The sequence below is a fragment of the Fimicolochytrium jonesii genome, assembly GCF_025526975.1.
Source record: "Fimicolochytrium jonesii strain JEL569 chromosome Unknown EV422scaffold_23, whole genome shotgun sequence".
In the NCBI taxonomy this organism is placed as follows: domain Eukaryota; kingdom Fungi; phylum Chytridiomycota; class Chytridiomycetes; order Spizellomycetales; family Powellomycetaceae; genus Fimicolochytrium; species Fimicolochytrium jonesii.
In genome coordinates, this window is record NW_026515690.1 from 451,803 (window position 1) to 474,839 (window position 23,037).

Sequence of the window (23,037 nt, forward strand, 5' to 3'; positions counted from 1 at the left end):
GAGTCCAGGATCTTCCATGCTGCCTTCCTTGCATGTGCGTGTGCGAATATTCTCAAGATCCCCATCCTCCTCCACCACGACAAAGTCTTCAGCAGTAGTGGCGACTCCGGTGCCTCCGCCTACTTGGTTTGCGTCGCGTAGTGCCCTCGCGCCTAGCGCAGCTTCTGCGTGACGAGGACTTGTTACGTCTAGAGACGACGGCTGAGAGGGCTGGGATTCCTCGCCGGAGGCGGATGGGGGCGGTACTATACTTGGTTTGTTCATGGCTTTTCAACCGCACTGGGGGGTTGGTGGGAAGTTCAGGTTTAGGGGTCGGTTGGATAGTGCTGCTGGGCGCTTGGAAGTGCTCGTTCCGCAGGCGGATAGGTTTCAGGTAACTCTTACGGCTTGTCTGTGGCGACGACCGAGATCGCTTCTTGGCATATACGGGTTCTCGTGGGAAACTGGGAAAAGTGCAGCACTGCCCGTGGGGAATGACGAGTTGGAGTTGGGGGGGGGGTTGCGCGTATTTATGGTTTCTGGCGCATCGGAGGAAACCGGAGCACGTCGGCGGAGAACAGGAGAACGAGGGACGTGTTTTGGAATTGAATCCATTCGAGAACGCGCGGAGAGGGCCCCATTACGCACCCGTTAGGAATGTGGTGGGTGGATAAGTAACACTGGCTGCATTGACGCCTTGGGTAATACTAGTACTAGAGAGAGAGGAAAGGGACGCGTTTGATTAGCGGCCTGCCCTCTTCGCACCGCGCAAGAAAGCCCCTCTCCGGAAAAAGTGGTCAGAGAACTCTCAGAGAACTCTCGCCAACCACCACTCCCACACCCCCCCCCCCCCCCCCCCCGCTCCCCTCAGTCTCACACCTACCTCTCAATCAACCTACCCAGAGAAAACTATGGTCTCCCAGACGTTCGAGTGGAAAGAGGGCGGTCATAACGTACGTGTTCGTCCTCACTGGGAACGTGAAGGGCCAGTGGGACAGACAGCAATGGAGCGTGATCGTGGAAACAAAACCTGCCCACAGACGTGCTAACGGATCGTTCTCTTCTCCCATTCTGTGCGCATCAACCCATGACAGGTCGTGCTTACTGGCGACTTTATCGACTGGTCCCAGGACCTCGTCGCTGAGAAGGTGGGTTGGGTGTTCAGTCACGGAAAGCCATTTGAAAGTCCGCGCCCGCGATCTGCTCTTTTGACGTGTTGCAACACAGGGCGAGGACGGTGTGTTTCGCGCTAAACTTGAGCGCGCTCCGGGAACAAAAATCGTCTTCAAGTTTGTCGTCGACGGTGACTGGAGGAACGCTACAAACTACCCCACTGAGGCGGATGAGTCGGTGAGTTGCGCGAGCGGAGCGAGCCGTGATATTGACTGCGAGCCGCGAGCTACAGCGAAGCGCAAGCGGAGCGAGCCACGTTGCGCCAAAGGCGCAATCCTCCCCTAACCACGGTTCCCAGCGGGCCTCAGCGAGCGTCAGATCTTGTGCGAGCGAAGCGAGCACCACATTGCGTCAAAGGCGCAAGACTCCCCTAACCACGTAGCCCAACCTCCTCGTCGCGAGCGGAGCGAGCAGGGTATCGTTTCAACCACCCATACACTCAACCACCCAACCAACCTTCACTTCGCTTCGGACATGCGACGTGAGACTTGGTGATGACGAGCAACTAATCCATACTGTCGGTTCATAGGGCAACCAAAACAACTTCTTTGTTTTCCCGGAAGACGTGATTGTCGATGACGTTCCCGCCCATGTCGTCTCTGCCGGTTCCATCCCTGACGTGATCTCCAACAGCGCCGGTATCGTTATTCAGCCCCAGGAGGAACCCGTCGTCGTTCCAGAACCTACCAGCGTTGAGGCCCCCGGAGAACATCACGCTGAAGTCGCAAAGACCGAGGAACCTGTCGTGGCAGCACCCGAGGAGGTTGCCCACCCGCACCCCGTTGACGAGCCCAGCATCGCCACCGTCGATGAGGTCCAGGGCCACGTGGAAACTGTGGATTCTACCCCCGAGAAGGTCGTAGAGCGTGAGGAGCCCGTGCAACCTACGCACATCGAAACGGAGGCCGTGCAGGACGCAGCCCCCGTCGTCGCCGCTCACGAGCCCAAAGTCATCGACCTCGCCACCGCAGAGGTCCTCGCTCCCGCGCCCCTCCCCGTCGCTGAAACTGTGCCCGAACCCAAACTGGAGCACGTCACGACCTCCGTCAACACCACCACCTCTGCTGCCCCCATGCTCGACACCCCCGAGATCGAACCGTTCACCGTCCCATTCACCACAACCTCTTCGGACGGCGCCATCGTTGACGAGCCGGGAGATGTGCACGTGATCACGAAGGAGGTCAAGACGACCATCATTGAAGCGGAGACTATTGAAGAGGCTGTCAAGGCGTTCGACCAGGATGTACCCGCGACCTCCACACTGGCGGTTGAGAACCCCGTGGTTGAGTCCACCCGCGAATCGTCCGTCGCGTCCCTGCCGGCTGTGGAACCTACCCTCGCCCTTCCCCCCGTTGATGCCGCTCCTGCCGCTGTTCTGCAAGCCCCGGTTGAGGAATACAAGCCGGTCGTTGAAGAACCTACCCCCGTCGTCGCGCCCACACCCGCTGCTGAAATCAAAACCCCCGAACTTGTCCCCGAAACCCCTGCTACCGAGTCCAAACCCGCCGCTGTTGAGCCCGCCGCTGTTGAGCCCATTGAACCCGCACATACCACTACCGCCGCCGCCGCACCCGTCGAACCTGCAGTCCCAGCTCAGGAACCGGAAACGCCCGCCCCTGCGGCGCCTGAACGCACGACGTCGGTAGTGGAGGAGGCTAAGCTGGAAACACCCAAGCCTAGCATTGAGACAACTCACGTAAGAAACACCATAATGATTTTGAAGCCTGTGAAAGACTCCCTATCTGACTAACGGTCTAATGTTCCTATGCCCGCCCACAGTCCAACACGTCCGCGTCGAAGGTAACCTCCCCATCGGCGGCGAGCCCCAGTAAGAAGCCCGGGTTCTGGAAAAAGGTACGTTCTCGGACCTATCCTCGTAGCTCTCGAGTTTACGCCTGGAAAGCCCCCAATCTAACATCCCCCTCGCTCCCACCCCCCTCTCAGTTCAAGACCATGTTCAAATAACGCATTCCCTCCGACCACCCAAACATGAATTCTCGCTCGCTTCTTCGGGACAAACCGACCACCAAATCCATATCCCCAACACATTCCCCACCCCCGTCTCACACCCTTCGAAACAACACCCAACACCCCCCAAAAAACGACTCTGTGGACCGCTAATACCCGGCCACCCCCCTTAATCCTCATGGAACTCTTTCCCACTACCCCTGCTTATTGTATCACAAAGTACTACTCTCTCTGGGATTCGGGTTTTGTCAAACTCGAATCCCATGTGGCAGTGTCCCTTTTCACCCCCCCCCCCCCCCCAAAACCTCTTTTTGTACTTTTCTTCTTGTGTGTCTCTTTTACCCTTATAGAAATTTGGAAATGATATGAAAATACGTTTGTTTGGATGAGATGGTTCCGTGGGACTTTTGGGTGTGGTTGGATATGTGTACAGGCGTCTAAGATGGCTTTTCAGAATGTCTCATGGTTGCCGATATCATCAGGCAGCTTTCGTTCCCCGCTCGCGGCTCATACGGCCTGGCAAAGAGCAAATCGAGTTGGAGCGGGTGGGCAGGGCGGGTGAGAGATTGAGGCAGTTGGTGTATAATAAAAATCATGTCTATATATCGATCGACGACAACAGGCACTCAGTCAGGCCAAGAGGGATCAGATCAGTTTCTGTTGGGCGCGTCGAGAAGAGATGTAGTCAGATTTCGAGTACACTGAAATGATGCAGCGCGGGATGCAGGAAGCCATCGTCTGATTGGCGTCTTACGAACCTTTGCCTGGAAGTAGCTCCTCAGATATGCAATCTGCCAGACTCCCGATGCGACAAGGGTGATGATTGTGAACGTGTTGAACCATTTCACTCGCGAGTTTGTCGATTCTGTAAGCAACAATGGAGTCGGTACATATCAGCCCAGGCGCGCATCGCATTGAATGGAGATCATGAGCCCAAGACCCATAGGTGTCCCGCCACACACGCACGCACGCACACACTCACCATTAACATCCCTCAAAGCGGACTCCCTCCCCTTATACTCCTCCATCTGATCAATAACATCATGCAACAGCGCCTCCAACCTCATCAGCTCAAGCTCCACCGGCTTCAGTTTCTTATTCTTCAACTCATCACTCATATCCAGCGCCTCAGCGCCCGTGTCGACGTGCAGGGCGATGGACCGTTTCAGCTCCTGCGTGACCTTGATCCCGGGGCTGACGGTGTTGGTGAAGCAGAATTGCACGTCGGCTTCGTCGTGCGTTGTGAAGGCGAATTTTTGGTCGTCGGTTATGTCGAGTTTGTGCCTGGGATGGGGGGATGGGGGGTGGTGAGGTGGAAAAAGGATGTGAGAGAGATGGGGGGGGGGGGGGGGGGGGGGGATCTTACCAGTATTTGTTTGCGTGGGGGCCTTCGTCGAAAACCTGTGGAAGATGGCGCAATGGTGAGTGCATGCCTCAAACATTTGTTCTTCCCACTCGCAGCTCTGGCAACACTCTCTAATAATCACACCTCTCCTCTCTGCCTTCACACCATCCCTCCCCTGCCCACTCTCTTTCCCACCCACACTGCCCAGCACACTCCTTTATCATACCTCCAAATCAACCTTCTGGTGATCCCCGTGCGGCACCGACACAGTAACGACCACCAGCTGCTTCTCCCTGATATTCTGCGAGATACATCTCTGCGTCCCTGGCTGGTGTGATGCGGTTAGGTCGAACTTTAGCGCTTGGGATGGTGATGTGAGGAGGAGGAGGGCGGCAGCGAGGACGAGGAGGATTTGGGACGCGAGTGGCTGGGTGGGTCTTGACATTATAGCGGTTGTCGGGGGCGGTATGCGGGGAGGGCAAGTGGTGTGAAGCAAGGGTTATCTGGGTGGCCGGTCGCCGGAGTGCAGTCCTTTGCGTTACGACGAGACCGCTGGCAATCTTGCGCAAATGCAAAGGCAGCCGCACGAGAAAGCGAGACGCCCCACAGGAAGACAACGCGTCCACGGCCTTTCCCCTTTTTCCCTGCCTTTTTCCCAAACTGCCGTCGCATTCCTATGTCCCCCCTAGTCTTGAACAACTCCCTATATCGAAAACCCATACTCCTAGGAATTCCCTCCTCCTCAATTAACTTCGCAGTAGCAGTGTTTTTCCGTTGCTACCAGGCACCCGCTTCGAAAAAAGTCTCAGAATGCCCACGCCTCTCACAAAAACACCGGCCTCCTCGGCAACACCTTCTTCTTCCACTGCCGCACAGGCACCACCACCACCAAAACGAAAAAGCACCAGCGAAATCGACGATATCTTTAGCGGCAAGAAACCGAAAACAGAAATAGACGCCGACGGGTTCGCTATCCCCGCCCTGCCAGTCCCATCGAAACTAAGCAGAAATCAGAAGAAAAGGCTAAAGGAGAAAGAGAAAGGGAAGGCGGCTGAAAGCGCGGATACGGTTTCAAGTGCTGGGAAAGCGGTAGCGCCATTGATAGCAGACTCAAAGAAAAAAGAAGGGGATCCACAGGAGGAGGATGATGATGATAGTGGTGCGGAAAGCGAGGACGGGCCTGACGACGACGAGGTGTTTGAAAACATCACGGACGAGAAGGAGATCCGGGCGCGGGTCGCTGAAGCGCGAACGACGCGACCCAAACCTGTCGTTGAGACGATCGAGTTCAAAGACCCGACGTTTAGTAGTGGGAGTGGGAGTGGGGCCTTTGTGAAGCCGCCGAATGATGCGTTTGGTGATTCTCGGGGGTTGATTGCAACAAGTACGTGTCTCCTAACTTTTAAAATGGCTTGCTTGGAGCTTGATGCTGACGCTGCTTACACTACAGGACGGACAGATGATGGGTTTGGAGTGTTCACCACCGATGAATTGGCCATTGGGAAAGGCGGAGGTGAGTGCCAGGTCATTTCCTCTTGAAGATAATCACAAACGTCTTGCTAATACCTCCGCCCCCTCAGATACTCCACAATGTCCCTTCGACTGCTGGTGCTGCTACTGAGCGCAAAGCCCTCGCATGCATGGGTGCTTCTCTTCCCGACTCCGAGGCCAATACGCTTTTGAACGTGCGACTATACCCGAATGGATCGGTTTGCGAAAACGATTGATTTTCCAGCTCGATGATATCGCTCGTGCATGAGGAGCTGTATATTCATTCGATTCATGCCATTCGAAAGCCACGAAACCTGCCGGAATGGTCGGGGACACTCGCTCAGGCGACGGAGAGGAGACGCACACGTGCAGGCCCGCAGCGGCCGTGGCTTTTGCGATAATTCAGGCTGTGGCTATTGCGATGATTCCAACTCTACGTAGAGTAATATAGACTCTAGACACAGCATCACAAAAAATCATGATGCCACCGATTTTGCACGTTTACGAAACGGGTCAATTCTTTCTGCTGCCGTCCATCCAAAGTGCATGTAGCGAGGGAGTTAGGGTTAAGGATTATTAGTTTGGGAGACTAGGGTTAGGGACAGGGTTTATGGTTGTGGGGAGGGTTAGGGTTATGACAACTGACATTAGGGTTGAGAGTGAAAGGTTGGGTTAGGGTTACCTGCGGGTTGGAGTAAAAAGGGTTAAGGATTCCAGGCCGTTGCGTCATGATCGGCCAAGGTCCTCGTACTCCACAATTTTTTTCCCCAAAGTTTTCCTTTCTCTCTTCGACTTTCTGCACATGCAGCTGTCCAAGAGCTTTTGCTAGGTTCACGCCATGATTGGTTGGCAAGCGGCGTCCCGTTCACTATGGGCGAAAGTATTAGAGGACGGATGATGTATTGCCGCACCGGCGCCGATACATCCCGAATGTATCAAAACTTTCGAGCGAACGTCTTCTCAGGAATGCATCATGCGCTCCAAAAACAACAAACGCAGGGAGCTTGCAATGGACATTTTATTATCCCGAACAACATGGGCATGATGAAAAAAGCGTCATGACAATTTTTATCGCCTGTCAGAAGGTGTTCGGGAGTGCCGTCATCTCAAGTTAGAAACCCCTGCGTATCGTCCCGCCAACTACCAGCTCTTTCACGGCATGGCGCTGACCATGAACCGGAAGCATTCGCATCCGGTCAAGAAATACCAATCGTTTTCGAGCAGGAAAAGACAAACCTAATACATATACAAATTTGCTTTTGGTGACATCTCAACGCGTGGCTCACGCGAAAACATCCCAAACATCCTGCTCTGCACGCGCTAGGCTACGTCAGCCAGTTGTCACGGACGGAGGACTTTGCCGAACTTTGCAAGTTGTTTTTCGCTGCATATAGGACATGGAGCGCGTGCGTAGGATCTGGAGAGTGGGCAAATCTGCGGGGCGATGGATATTTGGTTGCGGGACAGCCCGTCGGCTCGCTTTTTCTTTCCCGAGGGTGACGCAAGAAGGGTGTGGGATAAAGTGCGAGATGGTCGAGACGGGCAGCTTCCGAAGTATAAAAGACCGTAAGGTATGCCGCTCCTCCTCGAGATCCAGCACAGCTCTCGCACCCCTCCTCCCCCCTCATCGCAAGCGGCAACCAAGCAAAGATGGTCTCCAACATCCTGCACACTGTCCTCCTAGCAGCGAGCCTCCTCCCCCTCGCGCACGCGGCGCCCGCCGACACCTGCAAGTACAAGGGCGCCCTCGTCAACTGGCAGCTCTTCAAGACCTGCAATCATGTCTGCAACCTCTACACGCCCACCACCGTCGCGGAGGCCCAGGCGATCGTGCGCAACTCCCTCGCCCTCGGCCGCGGAGTGAAAGCTGTCGGCGCAAGACACTCGTACACTGATAACCTGTGCAAGGAGAACGCTGATTTCATCGACATGACCAAGTTGCATAACATCATTTCGATCAACAAGGACGAGGGGTGGGCATACTTCGAGGCTGGGACGACCTTTGGGGCGCTCGAGATTGCGTTGAAGAAGGAGGGTATGACATATGGGTTTGCGGCGCCCGCGTGGCCGCTCATCACCGTCGGCGGCGCGCTGGCGAACAGTGCGCACGGGAGTGGGTGGACGACCGGAGGCCCCATCACTGTGCCCGCCGCGACGTTGGCCGTGGACATCATCAACCCTCAGGGAGAACTGGAGACAATCACGGATGGCGACAAACTCGCTGCAATTAAGACCAACCTCGGCCTTCTCGGCGTTGTGGTCCGCATCAAGTACGCCGTGCACCCCTCCCGCAAGATGCGATACAGTCTCGAAGTCGTCTCCGACAAAGACGCCATCGCCGACGGCCTCCTGTCAATCGTCGAGAAACAAGCCGGGACGATCGGGTGGTACATCCCCTCCTTCCAGACCATCGCGCTTGCCAAGATGTCCCACGCCGACGACTACAGCGGTCCGCTGGCCTCCGGATCCGCTATCACCAACACCATGCAGACTTTCCGCCGCAATGTGCTCAGCAAGGCTATCGCGTGCAAGCTTGCCCTCTGCCCGTCACCCATCTCCAACAGCTCCGTCGTCCCCGTCGTCGGGTTGGAAGAGGACGTGATTGGCGGCGTTTCGGCCGTGTATGGCGATATTCTCAGCGTTATGGGCAAATTCGGGATCGTGCTCCCCATCGGTGTTGGCGACGACGAGTACGCGCTGCCCATTTCGCGTCACCAGGAGGCCATCGCGGCGGTAAAGGCCACGTTCAAGGAATACCACGACATCGACATCAGCATCAAGGGCGTGTCGGCGGCCCTGCCCTTCGTGGAGATCCGCTTTGCGCCCGCGGAGGACACCGCGTACCTCGCGCTCAACACCGACTCGGACCCGGCCGTGTGGGGACAGGGTACCGTGTGGATCGAGGTATGGTTCTTGACCTCCGAAGCAAACGAGAACCAGATTGGGAAGTTCAGGAATGCGCTCCAGGCCCGTTTGTTGGCGCTTGGCGCTCGCCCGCATTGGGGAAAGACCAGGGAGGTTACCTTCCAGGGCGGGGTTAGGGACCGTTATAACGGCAACTTCGCCAAGTTTGAGGCGGTTCGTCATGCTATGGACTCCAAAAACACCTTCATGAACGAGTTCGCTACTCGTGCTGGTATTCAGTAGATTGGATCAAAAGCATATTTAGATTGTATCTCATCGTTGCGTACGTAGAGAACATAGAATGTTACAATAATGGACATAATACAGATACATTGTCCTCACGTCCTATCTCGCTGTCCCACTGTTTTCCATCCCAGTATGTAAAGCAAAACCAGATTTTTGGTGCCCAATGGAAAGTTCATATGAATCTCGCATAAAGAAACCAAGAACAACTATGTTTCGAAGTATGAGGGGTATGATCAAGCCCGAAAATGGTTTTCTCCGAGATAAATAGACGTACAAAATTTGGGGAAACGGAAGACTGACATTGAACAGCTTAACAAGAGGTTGGCAGCTCTACAGTGGCCCGTCCCACAGGGAAGGAAGGACAAACTCACACAGGATGGTGTGAACCCATCACGGATTTTGTCAAGCCACCTGCCCGGCAGCGTCCATGCCCATTGCCCACCCAAGCGACGCTTTGAACTCTATGAAAGCCTCGTTGAACCCGTACTGCCCTTGAACCTCCGTAGAATGCTTGTGCAGATTCTTCGCCCACTCCGCAACCGGGGTGGCGCCAAAGATCTTCCCCTCCCTCGTCCTTCGGGCCACCTCCGACACAGCCATCCTCCAGCCCTGCCCCAATCTTCTGTACAGATGACCTCGTGCCACGTCGTCGTGAGCTGGGTCTTGCCAGACTGGAAGTCTGTGCACAAGCGTTGTCGCGATGTCCAGGTAGCCGAACGAGCTTGCGGGGTATTCGTGTTGAAACTCGATCGGATATGCGTTTGGCAGGACGAAGAAATCGAGGAAGTACAGCAGGACTTCCTTCAGCTCTTCCAATTGCGGTCGTACGCGGTGGAAAGAGTAACTCGTAGTTGATGGTCCGTCTTTGTGGTATGGGAAAGCGTCTGGTGGAAGAAAAGGATTAGGCAAGAGCGACATAGAGGAGAATTCCCAACAGGCATTCCACACGCCTCGAGACTCGTTGATTACCTATCAGAGCCTTTTGTGATCTTTCGAGCAAGGAGCTCGCAGTGGTCAAAGAGGGTCGGGGTATTAAACCAAGGACTTCGGAATGCTGCTGCGGGTGTCGTTCGACTAGGGAGCAAATAATTCCAGCCAGCTGGTCGTTCGGCAGCATGGAGAGGAGTTTCCTTATTGGCGGTTGCGAGAGGGAGGATGTATGGGCTTCCTGTAGGCGTTGCAGTAGCTCGGGGTTCACTCCACCGCTCCTCATTCGTTTTGGTGAAGCGAACGGGCTGGACGGGTCGATAAAGCCGGAGGGCTGAATGTCGTCGTTTGCTCTCCGTTTCCGGCTAAGCGGCCTTGCTGGCGAGTGCTGGAGCATCATGTCCGCCATTATGCTTTTTGGCTGGGGGTGTTGCTGCTGTTGCTGCTGTCAGTGGAGGCCTGCTGAGAGCGTCCGCAATTTCGTCGTCGTGGGAAAGACGCCTGAACGTCTCGCGCAAGGAATGGTTTTATGTTGTTGCGTTGTAGTTAGACGTTCAGCAAGAGGTAAAGCCACCTAAGTATAGACAGGTTGCGCAGAGTAGTTGGTTAAGCGTCTACGAAGGGCTGTTGATAGCGCTTGTGATGCTGCTTCTTAGCCAGCGCCGAATCCGTCGTTCTTGCGTTTTGAGGGCCATTACTTAGCCAGCACTTGGTTTGCTTGGCTTTACGAGTGGGGCGGATGTGCTCTGTGTATGTAATCAATCAATCAATGTGGACACGCCACTGGAGAACACGCAGAAATGCATACGCGTGAGTCAACCACCAAACGCGTGCTCTACGCCTTCCCATCACTCAAGTGTTCTTCGTATGTACCAACAAGTCAGGTGCAAAGGTATCTGAGAGATTCTGGCATGTCAGAAAAAGCCAAAATGCGGAATGAATATTGAAAGTCTGTACAGTTTCATAGGGAAGGAAACCGCTCGCTGGTTCTGCCCATCTTTGGTCGCTCTAACTCCGAAAGTCCGCCTTGGATTGCCAATTACTGTTCGATCCACCATCATTGAAGATCCTGTGATTTTGCAAGCTAGCCAAATCCCAGGTCTTTGATCTTACTTGCCTGGACTCGCGTTAGCGCAGGGCTGCTGGGCTTTCTGGTTGGGATCGAAGTTGACTCAAGAGCTTTGAAGAACCACGGACACGACAGAAGTGAGCCATCCATCCCCAATGATGTCGGGTCAGGACGACGCCGAATCATATCAGCTCAAAAAGTGAGTGGTTGCCAAACTGGACAGAGTACCGCGGCAATGCAGCTGGAAGAAGGATCTGTGAGAAATGGAGAGATCAGGCATGGATGTTGCCGAACCCCAACGTACATGGGTCCGGTCCGAGGGCGTCGGTTGTGGTGGATGGAATTAGATGCGCAATGAGCGGCGAAAGGAGATGAAAGGGATGGGATGAGAATCACCGATAGAGGGCGAAGAAACTGAACGGTATTTCTGGACGTGTTCCTCGCACTAACAATCCATATCATCTCGGCATCACAGAAAAGTGATACCCGGACATATCGACGTCCATCCAACCGACAACGCCATCATCGTCAACTACACCGTGCAAGCCAGCATCCTCGGAGAAAGCGGACAACCTGTGGCTGGCGATCGGAAGAATCTCCAGAAGATGTAGGTGGGAAACGTGCCAAAGTACGGCTCTACGGCAAACGTGCTCTGGACCGACTCGCAAAACACACTGCTTATCAGTTTGACGCTTTCCATCACAAGAATACGGGTCAAGACCTTGACACCGAGCTCAAATCTGACAGCGATTGCGCATGAGGTTGTGGATAAATGCAAACTTATACATCCGTCGAAGGTGGTGGAGGTGGAGCAGGTGTTGTACTATTTGCTGCAACGGAAAGGAAGTCAGGACGATGGTATGCCTGAGAACTCACAATCGGCGCAAGCAAGCGGGGCTGTACGGTCGCATTGATGGCCAAGTATTGACAATCTCAATACATCTCTTGTTTCCAGATGGGATCTCGGATCGAGAATGGTTGCGAAAGCAACTTGAAGAGCAGAAAAGAGAGGAAGACCACCCCCAGCTGGCCCAGACCAAGGTGCGTTAGCGAGCGATGGAACCAGATGAGACCGGGCCAAGCGACTGTGAAGAGCCGAGGATACATGGCAGAGAACATTACATGCTCAAACATCATCCTGATCGAATCATAGCAAGAAGCCTCATCAATGTCCAACATCGACTCGTACATAGAAGGTCTCTACGAGGAGATACCCGAAAAAACCATCGCCACCCGCAACGTCATGGAGCTCTCGCGAGACCCGCAAAACTTGGAAGCACTAGCGAGCAATGGTCAGTCAATCCCTGTCATTCGCACTGTCGCAGGAATCTGCTGATGCTGAGCAATACCATCCCGACTATTCCAGATGCTCTAATCTCAGCCCTCTCCCGCGTCCTCCGCGAAGACGGACGAAAGTCCATCGCACTAAACACCAACATCATCAGCGTCTTCTACGCTTTCTCTCAGTACCCGCAATATCACCCGATCATCACGACTCATAAAGTCGGGGATATGTGTCTGAGGGTCGTTGAGATGGAGATTCGGCGGTTTAGTATCTGGATTGAGGATGTTCGGGCTGTGGAGAAGAAAGGTACGGGGGGATGCTTTGCGGCGAAAGGGGAGTTCGTGTTCTGATTAGCGTGGCGTTGTCGATGGACGTTTTTGCAAACAGTGGCGGATAAGCCAGGCGATAAGACTCTAGTAGCAGAGCTAGATCAGGAGAATCGCAAGTTTCAAGCAATGTTGCAGAAACAGGATCAGCTACTGCTAGGTATGCAGACGCACCGTTCATTGGAATTATCCCCTGTGGTACCCAAACTCATACAGCCGAACACCAGTCTCATTCCATCTACTACTCAACCTCGCCAACGATCTCACTATTGAACCGAAGATGGTCAAACGCGGGATCATTAGGCATCTGGTGGAGATGCTAGGCAGGCAGACGCCTGAGCTGGTCACTGTGGTCATTACGTTCTTGAAGAAGCTGAGCATTGTCGCTGAAAACAAGGAGGAGATCATCGAGGTTTGTTATTTTGGCGATAATTTTGTCAGGAAGTTCATGATTGTGATGTACTGATGCTATGCACCGTTATGCTGCGACGCAGTTGGAAGATAGTTTTCTGCCGAGACTGGACCAGCTCATGCCCAGCGAGCATCATGTACGTCTCTCGTCCATCCTTCTAGTCTCATCCATCGCACTCATCCGCATCTTTACTTCTCCCACAGGCTCTACAACATTCCCTCCTCCGGTTTCTCCTCAACCTCTCCCACGATGTCCGCTTTCGCACGCAACTCCACAGACATCACTTTGTGCCCAGGTTGTTCTCCGTCCTTCAGGCCACGTCGACTGGTACCAGCATGGCGCTAAAACGGCAGATGACACCGACGTTGCTGTTGCTGTATATGATGACGTTGGAGGATAAGGGGCGGGTGGCGTTTGCGGATAGTGAGAAGACACGGCTGGTGAGTGGAGATGTCTTTCGGTTTGTCAGCAGTGATATACTTTTGCATTCACCTTTCAGCTTGATATCTGGCTGATGAACGGAACCCTCCTGGATCGGATTATACGCAGATTCTCCAACTCCTGCTTTCCCAACCAACGGGCCCAAACGCACCCGACCGACTCCCACTCATGGCGCTATCCATCAACCTCGCCTATCAACCACGCACTGCACCGTTCTTGATGGCCGACAAGAGCCTGAAGTTCCTGATGAAGCGATTAATGAAGACAAGGGATCCGTTGATGTGGAAGCTGTTGCGAGCAATGGCTTCGTCGTGTGGGAACGAGGGAAGGATGGCATTCCTGGTAAGCCACTTAAGCCCCAGAATGCCCGACCTTTATCAATGATCGTGACTAATCTTCCCCACAACAAGGACTACATCGACGACATAATGCACCTCCTCTTCAAATCCACAACGCAACCCGACTCCCTGGTCGAGATCCTCGGCCTCCTCGCTTCCCTCACCATCCCCGACTTCGACTTTACCAAACTCGCCGAAGCCTACAACCTGCTCGGGTTCATCCAGACGCGGCTGCAGAGCGCCATCAACGACGTCGCCAACGCCGCGAACGCTGAACCGAATGTCGACGCGGAAATGCTGGGCGCGGGGCTGAGCGAGGATGATGATATTACGCTTGAGGTGGTCAATTTGCTGGGAACGATGGCGAGCGATGAGAATATTGGGCCGGTGGTGGCCAAGACGCATATTCCGCAGACTCTGATGGAGCTTATGATTGGTAGGGGGGTTTCATAGCATTGATTGGGAGGGACGGCAACGGCCGTTCTGATATTTTTATTCTCTGAATTGCAGCAAAAGAAGACGATGACGAGATGATTCTGCAAATCATCTATTGTGCATACCAGTTCCTATTGATCGAAAGCACACGGATTGTGTTTCTGGATGAGACCCGTAAGTTGCTTTCTACTTAAGCCGCCTTATAATCCCGAACTCCCATCTGACGCTCTAAAATCTTTCTGGAATCGCGCGCGCGACGCAGAGATCGTCTCATACCTGATCGATTTGCTTTACGACCGTAACGTCGAGATCAGACGGATGTGCGATGTGTGTCTGGACATCATATCGGTAAGCCCATCCCTCAGCTCCCAATCCACAACGAATAGTACCGCAAATCTAACCCTCCATCACCTGCCATACAGGAAACCGACGAAGAATACCTCGTCAAAATCCGGCACCAAAAATTCCACTACCACAACTCCGAATGGATGCACCGCATGGCGCAAAGCACAGCCTCGGCATCGCAGCACGGGTTGTTCCTGGAGACCGCCGGGTTCGAGCACCAGGAGCAGCTGCGGAAATACGTTGGCGAGCGTCGTGGGGCGATCTTTGAGACGAATGAGGGCGGGTGGAGCGATTCGGATAGCGATGGGGACGATCAGGATGATTTTGGGATGGTTGGCGGGAATAATGCTTTGTTGGATGGGTTTTGAGGGGTGGTTCATGAGGAGGGGTGGCATTGATATTATTACTACTTATCATGTCATCTACGCCAAAATCCAAAGAATAAAAGGCGATATGAGAAGTTCACGAAGGCGTTTGAGGCCGCACATCCAGGCGTGATCGCGGATTTGATGAAGAAAGCTGACATGCGTGATGCACCGAAGTCATCCACGGATGAATACCTAAACCGTCGTCGCTTTGGAGTATCATGAATGAGCCGGAAGGCGAAAGCGCTACGCTCTTTAGCTTTGGTGGTGATGATTGAGCTGTCGTTGGGATGGACCATCATGCAGTTCGTATCGTGGGGAAGAACCATATCTTTAAACTAGACTAGATGGTAGAAGCCGTAGACTCTCTAGATACAATACGCCTTGCATAGTATTCAGTAGCAAGCTTTTTGCTCCAACTCTTCAGCCTTTCTTATGGTGCCAACTTCGAAGTGCGGACGATGCTGCATACACTGCATAAAGCCGCAGGAAGAGACGACACTCAAGGTAACATCTGCCAAATCCAACCAGCTTTCATTTGCAGAGTGCGACGATGGATATATCAATCTCCGATTCAACCCACAATCGCGCGTGAGAAGCACACTTCTCGACCGTCCTCAAAAAATCTGATCGACGATAGACAAGCACACAGTTCAAGTCAGACAAAGAAATGACGATTGATGATGAAGCAAATACACTAAGAACAATGAGGTGGGCCAGCTAACGATGTAACAATATCAACTCTACACTAATGTTCACGGTGGTCGGCGCAAAAACCAATCGCTTATTCCCTGAAAATGCAGAAAAAAAAGCAAGTCAGTAAACGAACGACGACGACGACGAGAACAACGACAAACGCAGGATTTCGATTCGCACTTGAACTCTACACTCACGACCTTGCCAAGCATGACAGCGGAGTTACCTAGAAGGGGAGAAGGTAGAGTGAGAAGCTGAACGAAAACAAGGAAACGATCGCACAAAAAGATCTTTACCGTCGAGGAAAGCGATACGAGAGAGACCCTCGCAGTTCTTGAAGGAGTCGACAACGAGGGGCTGGATGGGCTCCATGACGACCTCAGCGGCTTCGTTGGCCTTGAGAGAGTGGGCACCCTCGAGCTTCTTCATACCGGTCTCCTTGCCCATCTTCCAGTTGATAGCCTTCAAACGGCAAGCGGAACGACCACATCGGACGAAACCGATGGGAGAGTATCCAGGCTTGACTTCACCAGGGATGTCAAGAGTCTGGATCTGGGCGACGAAGGACTTGACGGGCTTCAAGGACTTGTCCTCCTTGTAGATCATAATGTCACCGGCGCGGGGCATGTTGTTCTTGTCAAGACCCTTGATGTTCATACCGATGTTGTCTCCGGCCTGACCCTTCTCGACCTTCTTGTGGTGCATCTCGACGGTGAACACCTTTCCAGCGCAAGCGTTGGCGGTGGTGTGGGTAGGAACGAAAATGACATCCTTGTTGGGAAGGACGGCACCTTGCTCGACACGTCCGGCGAGGACATCACCGACACCCTTGATCTTGTAGATACCGGAGATGGGAACGCGCATGGGAGCATCGTTCTTGCGCTCGGGCATCTCGGCGAAGTCGTTGAGAGCGTCGAGGAGAGTGTGCACCTTGACCTTCTTGCCGGACTGAGTGGCAACTTCTTGGCCAGAGTACCAGCTCATGTTGGCAGACTTCTTCAACAAGTTGTCTCCTTGCCAGCCGGAAATGGGGATGACAGGGACGTTGCCCATGACGAAGTCCTTCTTCCAGCCAGTGCGGATCAACATGTTGCGCATCTCGTTGGCGATTTCGTCGTAACGTTCCTTCTTGTAAGGACCAGCGGGGTCAGAGTCCATCTTGTTCACACCAATGACGAGCTGCTTGACTCCCAACAAGTTGAGGAGACGAGCGTGCTGGCGAGTCTGGCCTTGAATTTCACCAGCCTTGTGGTCACCCTTCTGGATGGCGGTGGTGAAGTTACCATCGGCCGGGACCATGAGGAGACCGACATCAGCCTGGGCCTGCAAGTTTGTGAGGAAGGCAGAAGAGAGAGAGGGGGGCGAGAGTGAGTATGAGAGGGCACAAGGGCTAATCGAACGTCAGGATGTCACCGCGATCAGTACTTACGGCACCAGAGATCATGTTCTTGATGAAATCTCTGTGTCCGGGGGCATCGATGATGGTGTAGTGGTAGTTGGTGGTGAAGAACTCCTTGGTGGTGCAAGCAATGGTCACACCACGAGCACGCTCCTCCTTCTGACGGTCCATGTAGAAAGCGAAAGCGAACGAAGACTTCCCGAGGTGTTCGGCCTCCTGACGGAGCTTCTCCATCTCACGCTCGGGGATACCGCCGAGCTCGAAGAGAAGACGACCGGTAGTGGTCGACTTTCCAGAGTCGACGTGTCCACAGATGACTGTTGAAGGAAGGAGAGAAACGGAAAAGCGTTCAGTTCATCGACTCAAGACCACGAACCCATGTCAAGCGGGTGATCTGCCGTTCGAGCGACCATAGTGTGAATGGCCCGAAATCAACCCGGCACAGCGCACACTTACCAATGGACAAGTGGGGAAGTTCCTTGGTGGCCATTTTGACGAAGGTTTGCGTAAGTCAAGTCCGAGAAATGGAGGTGAGATTTGACGCAAGAGTGCGAGGGGGGGGGGGGGGGGGGAAAGGAGGGAAGAAAAGCAACGGCGACGGGCGAGCTCCTCTTGTCTTCGCCGGATACTCGCACGCCCTCGTCCAAATTGCCTTTTTTTCCGTGGGACAAAGTAGCACAAGTTTACGTAAGCGCTTTATGAATTGATTTTCACCAACGTTGAAGATGAGAAGCGCAGACGAAGCCTTTGCACGACCTGCGGAAACGGAGAAGTGGACAACTCGATTTACAGTGCAACTCCAAATCCACGACCGGACACTGGAATGGCGCTCAAAGACGTTGGCCAGATGATTTATCCCACTTCTACAGTTATGAAGCGCCTTCATTCCCTTCTTTCGGGCGGAGGGTGTCGGCATTCCACACCGTCACGGTATGAGAGACGGGGCATTATAGCGCGCTCGCATCGCAGTTCAACATTGCTTCCGTCCTACTCCCGACCCTCCATCCCCATCGACGCCCAAGTCCCATCATCAAGCCAAAACTTCCATCTCCAAATCATTTCCTCCAAATCATGTCCCAAAGCCATTTGGAAACAAAATTGTGCGACCATCATTGTTGAGAACAAAAAGGATATATTACATTGTACCCAGCACCTATTCGTTCTCCTGTATGATGAGAAAAGAGGAAATATTATATGAGAATCAGAGTTCGAAGTCATCGTTCAGGTTTTCGTATGAAGAGACTTACAGCAGTGCGCAGGCGACCAGCGGCGTTGGTGACCTTAACGTTCAGCTGGGCAGCGCGCTCGACGATAGCAACACGCTTCCGGGAAGAAACGTTGTGGGCGATCTCGGCCGCAAAGACGCGGTTGTGCATCAACAGAAGCTCAAGGTCACGGACGTTGTTAACCAGGAACTTCTTGAAGCCGTTGGGCAAAAGGTGACGGGTCTTGGAGTTAGATCCGTATCCGATCTTGGGCATACTGAAATATCACGAAAGGGTTGTGATGAGCGCTTTAGTCTACTGAATCCTTCCCCATCCAAAACAGAGCCCACTTTCATTACTTACGCAATCTGGCCCTTGAATCGCCTCCTGACACGGTTGTCGATACCCTTGGGCTTCCTCCATGATTCCTATTCCACCAAAAAGTATCGCACCCCGTTAGGCTTCAATCCTCCTCCCCCGAATATTCGCAAATCCACCAAAGTCATACGCACATCAACTTTCTTGTAACGGTCAGATTGATGGCGCTTGAACTTCTTCGTGCGCTTCTTGATGATGGTACGCTTAACCAAAGGGGCGACCATTTTGACTGAGAGAAATGGGTTGGGTGGAATCAGCATTCAACCTCCACATCTCCACGCCCAGCTCCGTGCTCGCCCAGTCCCAGAAAGCCAGTGAATGTCGAACCCCGCACTCCTTCTAGAGACTATCCCGGTAACGTCAAAAATCTTCAAGTGCCCGGTCGCTCATAACCCGAAAGTCGAGCAACGAAATGAAATGACTTCCTTATACTGATCTGCATTTCGACAGAGCTTCTCCCTTCGGACCGACACCCTTCGCCTCCTCCTCCACTCGGGTCTTCGCCAATCCTCGCCAATTCCACATTCGCCTCTTTCCCGACATGTTCGAAATGCCCTCGCCGATCCCAACTCCGCGATTTCCCCCTTCTGTCGCCGACGTCAATTCCTGGACGATAGATTCTCCCTGCACCCTGTCGTTCAATGGATTGATGGATGGAAGCTCTCACTCACCTATATCCTCCCGCTGGGTTAACGAGAATAGATGGATGGATGGGTCAGAATTCACTATACTATCCCGTTCGCCGCTTTCGCTGTATGATCAGACATGAATTCACACGCGTTTCGATTATCACGTGGGATGTTAAACCGGGTTTAAGGAAAAACGTTTTGATTTCAAGATCTACTCAACATCCCGGCCACCGTCTAATCGCCATAATGCCAAAAGTAAGCCCCGCATAACAAAATGGGTATACATGAATCCAAAAAAAAGCACTGATTATAGGATGGAGGAGCGAGGGAAGAACAACAGGGGAGCGGTGGCCCAGGGCGACGGGCGAAGCTGAGCAGGACTTGGCTCGAACCTTGTGAGAGGAGTTCCACAGTGTGGTCTAGAAACCACCAACCTGGCCCCCCTCGATTTGCCTGATGCGGTATGATCGTGCCATGCCAGACTCTCAAGGCGCCGATAACCCGAGGTATTCGAAACTGCCCGGTGGTCTGGTGTGCGAGGGTAGACGAGTTGCTACAGAATGCCTATTTCCACAGCCATCACATTAACCCTACGGCAAGGTGGACAGTTGTCTAGTTCGGGGAGTACTTGGCGTCCCTCATCAGGAGTACACATACCTGTATCTGCAATGTTGCTACGCACTATGATACCCCGAACGACTTCCAATATGACCTTCATGTGTTTAGTGTCCGTTCCCGTCGTGTAGTGCGAATATATCCGCTTCTCTCCGTTCGACGTATCCAGTTTCATGAACTGTGTCCGAATAAACGCGGCTGCTGGTTTGAACTCGTTGACCCCTGAAGTAAATCCACCGATATAATATGAGTGCAAAGCTTCACTTGATGTGATGGGAAGCTTATGCGACAGGCAGGCTTAACGCACCTCGATAGTCCGGAAATGTGTTCGCCAGTGGCGTCCGCTTCAGCTTCTTCTCAAAAATATCCGCTTTGTTCAAGAACAACACCACACTGATCTTCCTCAGCAGCGGGTTATTAATCACTGAATCAAACACTATAAGCGAATCGGACATTCGATTGACGGTAGGGTCCTCGACAAGCTTTTGGTCGTAAGCTGCCAGTGATGCGACAAAGAGAATGGCGTGCACTTTGTCTTGGAAATAGGGCGCCCAAAATGCTCTTTGATTCCGTTGACCCCCGACGTCGTATATGAGGAATGGGATTTGATCGATCGTCAGCCGTGTTTCTGACACTCCCGTCGTTGGGAACCGCGTGTGCAATATATCTGCGTTTTCGTCGAAAGGTTCAGTGACAATGCTTTCCCTTTCGAGCTGCCCCGATGGTACGCCTGTCACGTACCTTGGTCATTGGGCAAGTAATTTGGTTCACAGAACTTCTCCACTCGATCCATGAAGCTGCGAGTTCCCGGCAAAGTTACGACCGGGTCATCACGCAAATTCCCACAAGCTTGCTGGATTTCAGAAAATGACCACATACTAGCTGGCTGTGTCCTGTATCAGAAACTCGTTCGATCGCTTCCAACATTCCCGAATCCCCCGGTCATTCCATAACGCTTTGATGGCGTTAAACACCTCCTTCTTCAATGGATCTGCTGCCGTTATGTGTTCTGCGTAATCGCGCACAGCCTTGGCGTTCAACTATAGACCCCCAACAAGAACTGTCAGCAGGCCATGCACTTGTTCCAGAGACATGAAGACAAACGCCATCGCACCTCATTCGCGGTGTCCGATAAAGAAATCGACAACGTTTCCAAAGCCCCCACAAGCGCTTTCCCCGACTCGAGGATATTGCGTTGGATAGTAGCTTTGAAGTCCACGCGTTCCTGGTCGTTAAAACCGGTCCCATGGATGATGCGCATTTGCTTTAGCACCGTTGTCTTCCCCGAATCCCCAGCACCCAGAAGCATAAGTTTCAGCGTCTTCCGGTCGAAATCCCGCATTTCACTTGCTTCGGATTTCAGCTGCGCGTCGATTTTGGCAGAGACTTGTCTCGCGAGTTTCCTGAGAGGCCGGGAAAGGATGAGCGAGGTTCGGCGGAAGCGACCGCTCAAGCGGTGGCAATGTATGAAATCGCCCCTGGGACCGCCGATAAAGGACTGCAAATACTTCCTTGGGACGCGCTCAACAAAGGGCGTTCCTCTGAACCCTCACATACCTCTGCTCTGGTGTATCCTGGTCACTCATTTTCAGCGACCTTCGGAGAGAATAACGTGAGTGACTGTTCACGGGAATGTGGAGACGATGAGCGAAGGTGTTCCACGCAGCACGGTGGTGGTGGGTGCGTTCTTGCCGTGAGCAGCAGTGAGCTTTTCCAAAGTCGATTCCGGAGCGCGAAACTGCGCGAAATCTCCTGGGAAGTTCTCGAGACCTGGCCTACGCGACAAAGCGCCTCCGCAGGAACTTCACCTTTACAAACCGATACGTGTGAAGGACTTTATTCCCTATTAGAGCGCCGTCCCTATTGCTCCAGCAACGGCAGATGACGTTGTGATGGGTTCATAGCATGTGCCTTCGATACTCTTCATCGAAGGATAGCCTTTACACTTTATGGGAGCTGCGATACATTTCCAGTTTTGCAAAACGGATTGGTCCTTCTCCGTCCGTCTCCCTCCTCTCTCAACTCCCGCCGCCGCGCATCAAACATGCTGATCCATAGCTGCAATGGTATAGGGGCGCTGCTTCCGCCATGCCCGACGCTTCAACAGTTGTAAAAAGACTTCATCCTGCAATGCTTGTTTTGCCTAACTATATACAGTTGCTTATGGATATCTGCCAAAATGTACGCTCCCATGTGCTGCTATCGCACATGGGCGCAGGACCAACAAGCGGTTTAGCTTGTTCGTCCGATTGAATTGGGGGATGGCGTCCAGCCGAACAGAAATCTACGCATCGGCAGCCCACTCATTTTCCCTGGAAATGGAAAGTTTGGTCCATTAGTCCCCGCAACTAGATCCTAATGTCTCACAGTCAAGCCCTACCTCCTAATTTGGTCCTCCTCTTCGGGTGTGAAATCATTCTCAATGTTGAACATTTCTCTAATCTGCTCCGGAGTCTATGATTGCGTGGACGTTAGTTGTCAGTTAACTCGCAAAAAACACTAAAATAAATGGCAAGACCCACCTTGCCCTTAAGCATATTCGCCACCGTTTTGCATCCCAGGTCCAACAGACTCTTGATATCCAGGTAGTTTGCGGCAAGGATGATGTCAAACAGCTCGTCATTTGTCCCCTTGATAAAGTTCGCATCCCACTCGTCAATATCCTCTGGCTTCTTCCGCGACGACTCGAAAGCGTCCTTATCGTCCTCTGTAGCTGCCACGGGGTCGTCCTTATGGTGCGTGCAGTAGTCTATGACTCTCTTGAGGATGGAGCTGGAGACATTGGGGAGTGGTATAGGCTCGCTGGCGTCTCCGACGTCTTCCAGCATGTTCTTGAGTAGAACAGACCGTTCGGCTACGACCTTCTCGATCGTGAACTGCTGGTTGTCCGACGCTTCGAGTATGACGGACATGTTGTATTGATATCTGCCGAAATTGAGACTCTGTTCTACCGGAACCTTCTTTAGGAGACCTACTGCTGCTCTATGTTTTTCAGGGACGCTTCTCTCGACCTCCTGTGTGCGGTATTGGCGGCGGATCAGTCCAGTCTACCTGACCGGGTCTGAG

At 53.1% G+C, this 23,037-nt stretch overlaps 10 protein-coding genes across 10 annotated transcripts; 4 read left to right on the forward strand and 6 right to left on the reverse strand.

Annotated features, from left to right (window-relative positions):
• The first annotated feature begins 819 nt into the window (after positions 1-819).
• On the forward strand, positions 820-3,441 carry EV422DRAFT_539199 (uncharacterized protein). Its single transcript, XM_053071039.1, has 5 exons — positions 820-932; positions 1,074-1,127; positions 1,207-1,329; positions 1,682-2,848; positions 2,932-3,441. Exons 1-5 carry the CDS (start codon positions 891-893, stop codon positions 3,115-3,117), a joined length of 1,572 nt encoding a protein of 523 aa, XP_052923218.1. The 5' UTR covers positions 820-890; the 3' UTR covers positions 3,118-3,441.
• EV422DRAFT_589963 (emp24/gp25L/p24 family/GOLD-domain-containing protein) lies at positions 3,303-5,064 on the reverse strand. The gene is made up of 5 exons (XM_053073514.1): positions 4,692-5,064; positions 4,487-4,521; positions 4,103-4,404; positions 3,879-3,985; positions 3,303-3,777 (listed from the first exon to the last, which is right to left on the reverse strand). The coding sequence occupies exons 1-5, from the start codon at positions 4,908-4,910 to the stop codon at positions 3,766-3,768; spliced, it is 675 nt and encodes a 224-aa protein (XP_052923219.1). The 5' UTR covers positions 4,911-5,064; the 3' UTR covers positions 3,303-3,765.
• A 211-nt stretch (positions 5,065-5,275) lies between these two features.
• EV422DRAFT_570027 (uncharacterized protein) lies at positions 5,276-6,086 on the forward strand (the record flags this gene model as incomplete). The annotated part of the gene is made up of 3 exons (XM_053072829.1): positions 5,276-5,849; positions 5,916-5,978; positions 6,046-6,086. The coding sequence occupies 3 exons, from the start codon at positions 5,276-5,278 to the stop codon at positions 6,084-6,086; spliced, it is 678 nt and encodes a 225-aa protein (XP_052923220.1).
• Positions 6,087-7,237: 1,151 nt separating this feature from the next.
• EV422DRAFT_539205 (uncharacterized protein) lies at positions 7,238-9,188 on the forward strand. Its single transcript, XM_053071040.1, has one exon. The coding sequence runs from the start codon at positions 7,607-7,609 to the stop codon at positions 9,101-9,103; it is 1,497 nt and encodes a 498-aa protein (XP_052923221.1). The 5' UTR covers positions 7,238-7,606; the 3' UTR covers positions 9,104-9,188.
• On the reverse strand, positions 9,189-10,738 carry EV422DRAFT_539207 (Cut8 six-helix bundle-domain-containing protein). The gene is made up of 2 exons (XM_053071041.1): positions 10,076-10,738; positions 9,189-9,990 (listed from the first exon to the last, which is right to left on the reverse strand). The coding sequence occupies exons 1-2, from the start codon at positions 10,440-10,442 to the stop codon at positions 9,509-9,511; spliced, it is 849 nt and encodes a 282-aa protein (XP_052923222.1). The 5' UTR covers positions 10,443-10,738; the 3' UTR covers positions 9,189-9,508.
• Positions 10,739-10,942: 204 nt separating this feature from the next.
• EV422DRAFT_539208 (kinesin-associated protein-domain-containing protein) lies at positions 10,943-15,226 on the forward strand. The gene is made up of 15 exons (XM_053071042.1): positions 10,943-11,301; positions 11,578-11,709; positions 11,809-11,960; positions 12,058-12,143; positions 12,256-12,394; positions 12,469-12,693; positions 12,775-12,873; positions 12,941-13,125; positions 13,208-13,261; positions 13,329-13,565; positions 13,675-13,908; positions 13,977-14,340; positions 14,415-14,513; positions 14,602-14,687; positions 14,762-15,226. The coding sequence occupies exons 1-15, from the start codon at positions 11,258-11,260 to the stop codon at positions 15,050-15,052; spliced, it is 2,427 nt and encodes an 808-aa protein (XP_052923223.1). The 5' UTR covers positions 10,943-11,257; the 3' UTR covers positions 15,053-15,226.
• Positions 15,227-15,804: 578 nt separating this feature from the next.
• Positions 15,805-17,713, reverse strand: EV422DRAFT_580294 (elongation factor alpha-like protein; the record flags this gene model as incomplete). The annotated part of the gene is made up of 5 exons (XM_053073336.1): positions 17,601-17,713; positions 17,175-17,461; positions 16,042-17,068; positions 15,943-15,971; positions 15,805-15,840 (listed from the first exon to the last, which is right to left on the reverse strand). Exons 1-5 carry the CDS (start codon positions 17,632-17,634, stop codon positions 15,805-15,807), a joined length of 1,413 nt encoding a protein of 470 aa, XP_052923224.1. The 5' UTR covers positions 17,635-17,713.
• Positions 17,714-17,955: 242 nt separating this feature from the next.
• On the reverse strand, positions 17,956-18,958 carry EV422DRAFT_539212 (ribosomal protein L32e). The gene is made up of 5 exons (XM_053071043.1): positions 18,862-18,958; positions 18,822-18,824; positions 18,713-18,774; positions 18,392-18,626; positions 17,956-18,309 (listed from the first exon to the last, which is right to left on the reverse strand). The coding sequence occupies exons 1-5, from the start codon at positions 18,949-18,951 to the stop codon at positions 18,298-18,300; spliced, it is 402 nt and encodes a 133-aa protein (XP_052923225.1). The 5' UTR covers positions 18,952-18,958; the 3' UTR covers positions 17,956-18,297.
• An 883-nt stretch (positions 18,959-19,841) lies between these two features.
• On the reverse strand, positions 19,842-21,557 carry EV422DRAFT_551323 (guanine nucleotide binding protein, alpha subunit; the record flags this gene model as incomplete). The annotated part of the gene is made up of 7 exons (XM_053071831.1): positions 19,842-19,909; positions 20,014-20,193; positions 20,279-20,638; positions 20,713-20,768; positions 20,851-21,011; positions 21,086-21,374; positions 21,529-21,557. 7 exons carry the CDS (start codon positions 21,555-21,557, stop codon positions 19,842-19,844), a joined length of 1,143 nt encoding a protein of 380 aa, XP_052923226.1.
• A 698-nt stretch (positions 21,558-22,255) lies between these two features.
• On the reverse strand, positions 22,256-22,883 carry EV422DRAFT_499365 (putative negative regulator sulfur controller-3; the record flags this gene model as incomplete). Its single annotated transcript, XM_053068077.1, has 3 exons — positions 22,256-22,283; positions 22,352-22,425; positions 22,494-22,883. 3 exons carry the CDS (start codon positions 22,881-22,883, stop codon positions 22,256-22,258), a joined length of 492 nt encoding a protein of 163 aa, XP_052923227.1.
• Between the last annotated feature and the right edge of the window lie 154 nt (positions 22,884-23,037).

What these genes read in the sequence shown, in the direction of transcription:
- EV422DRAFT_539205 (XM_053071040.1), top strand. Translation starts at nt 7,607, where the DNA reads ATGGTCTCCAACATCCTGCACACTGTCCTCCTAGCAGCGAGCCTCCTC.
- EV422DRAFT_589963 (XM_053073514.1), bottom strand. Translation starts at nt 4,910, where the DNA reads ATGTCAAGACCCACCCAGCCACTCGCGTCCCAAATCCTCCTCGTCCTC. An exon ending in CCCCACGCAAACAAATACTG is followed by an intron (nt 4,405 to 4,486) that starts GTAAGATCCCCC and finishes CCCCCATCCCAG; the next exon opens with GCACAAACTCGACATAACCG. An exon ending in CGCTTTGAGGGATGTTAATG is followed by an intron (nt 3,986 to 4,102) that starts GTGAGTGTGTGC and finishes TGTTGCTTACAG; the next exon opens with AATCGACAAACTCGCGAGTG.
- EV422DRAFT_539199 (XM_053071039.1), top strand. Translation starts at nt 891, where the DNA reads ATGGTCTCCCAGACGTTCGAGTGGAAAGAGGGCGGTCATAAC. An exon ending in GGAAAGAGGGCGGTCATAAC is followed by an intron (nt 933 to 1,073) that starts GTACGTGTTCGT and finishes AACCCATGACAG; the next exon opens with GTCGTGCTTACTGGCGACTT. An exon ending in CTAGCATTGAGACAACTCAC is followed by an intron (nt 2,849 to 2,931) that starts GTAAGAAACACC and finishes GCCCGCCCACAG; the next exon opens with TCCAACACGTCCGCGTCGAA.
- EV422DRAFT_539207 (XM_053071041.1), bottom strand. Translation starts at nt 10,442, where the DNA reads ATGGCGGACATGATGCTCCAGCACTCGCCAGCAAGGCCGCTTAGCCGG. An exon ending in ATCACAAAAGGCTCTGATAG is followed by an intron (nt 9,991 to 10,075) that starts GTAATCAACGAG and finishes TTCTTCCACCAG; the next exon opens with ACGCTTTCCCATACCACAAA.
- EV422DRAFT_539208 (XM_053071042.1), top strand. Translation starts at nt 11,258, where the DNA reads ATGATGTCGGGTCAGGACGACGCCGAATCATATCAGCTCAAAAA. An exon ending in GAAAGGAAGTCAGGACGATG is followed by an intron (nt 11,961 to 12,057) that starts GTATGCCTGAGA and finishes TCTTGTTTCCAG; the next exon opens with ATGGGATCTCGGATCGAGAA. An exon ending in AGGGAAGGATGGCATTCCTG is followed by an intron (nt 13,909 to 13,976) that starts GTAAGCCACTTA and finishes CCCCACAACAAG; the next exon opens with GACTACATCGACGACATAAT.
- EV422DRAFT_539212 (XM_053071043.1), bottom strand. Translation starts at nt 18,951, where the DNA reads ATGGTCGCCCCTTTGGTTAAGCGTACCATCATCAAGAAGCGCACGAAG. An exon ending in CGATTCAAGGGCCAGATTGC is followed by an intron (nt 18,627 to 18,712) that starts GTAAGTAATGAA and finishes GTGATATTTCAG; the next exon opens with TATGCCCAAGATCGGATACG.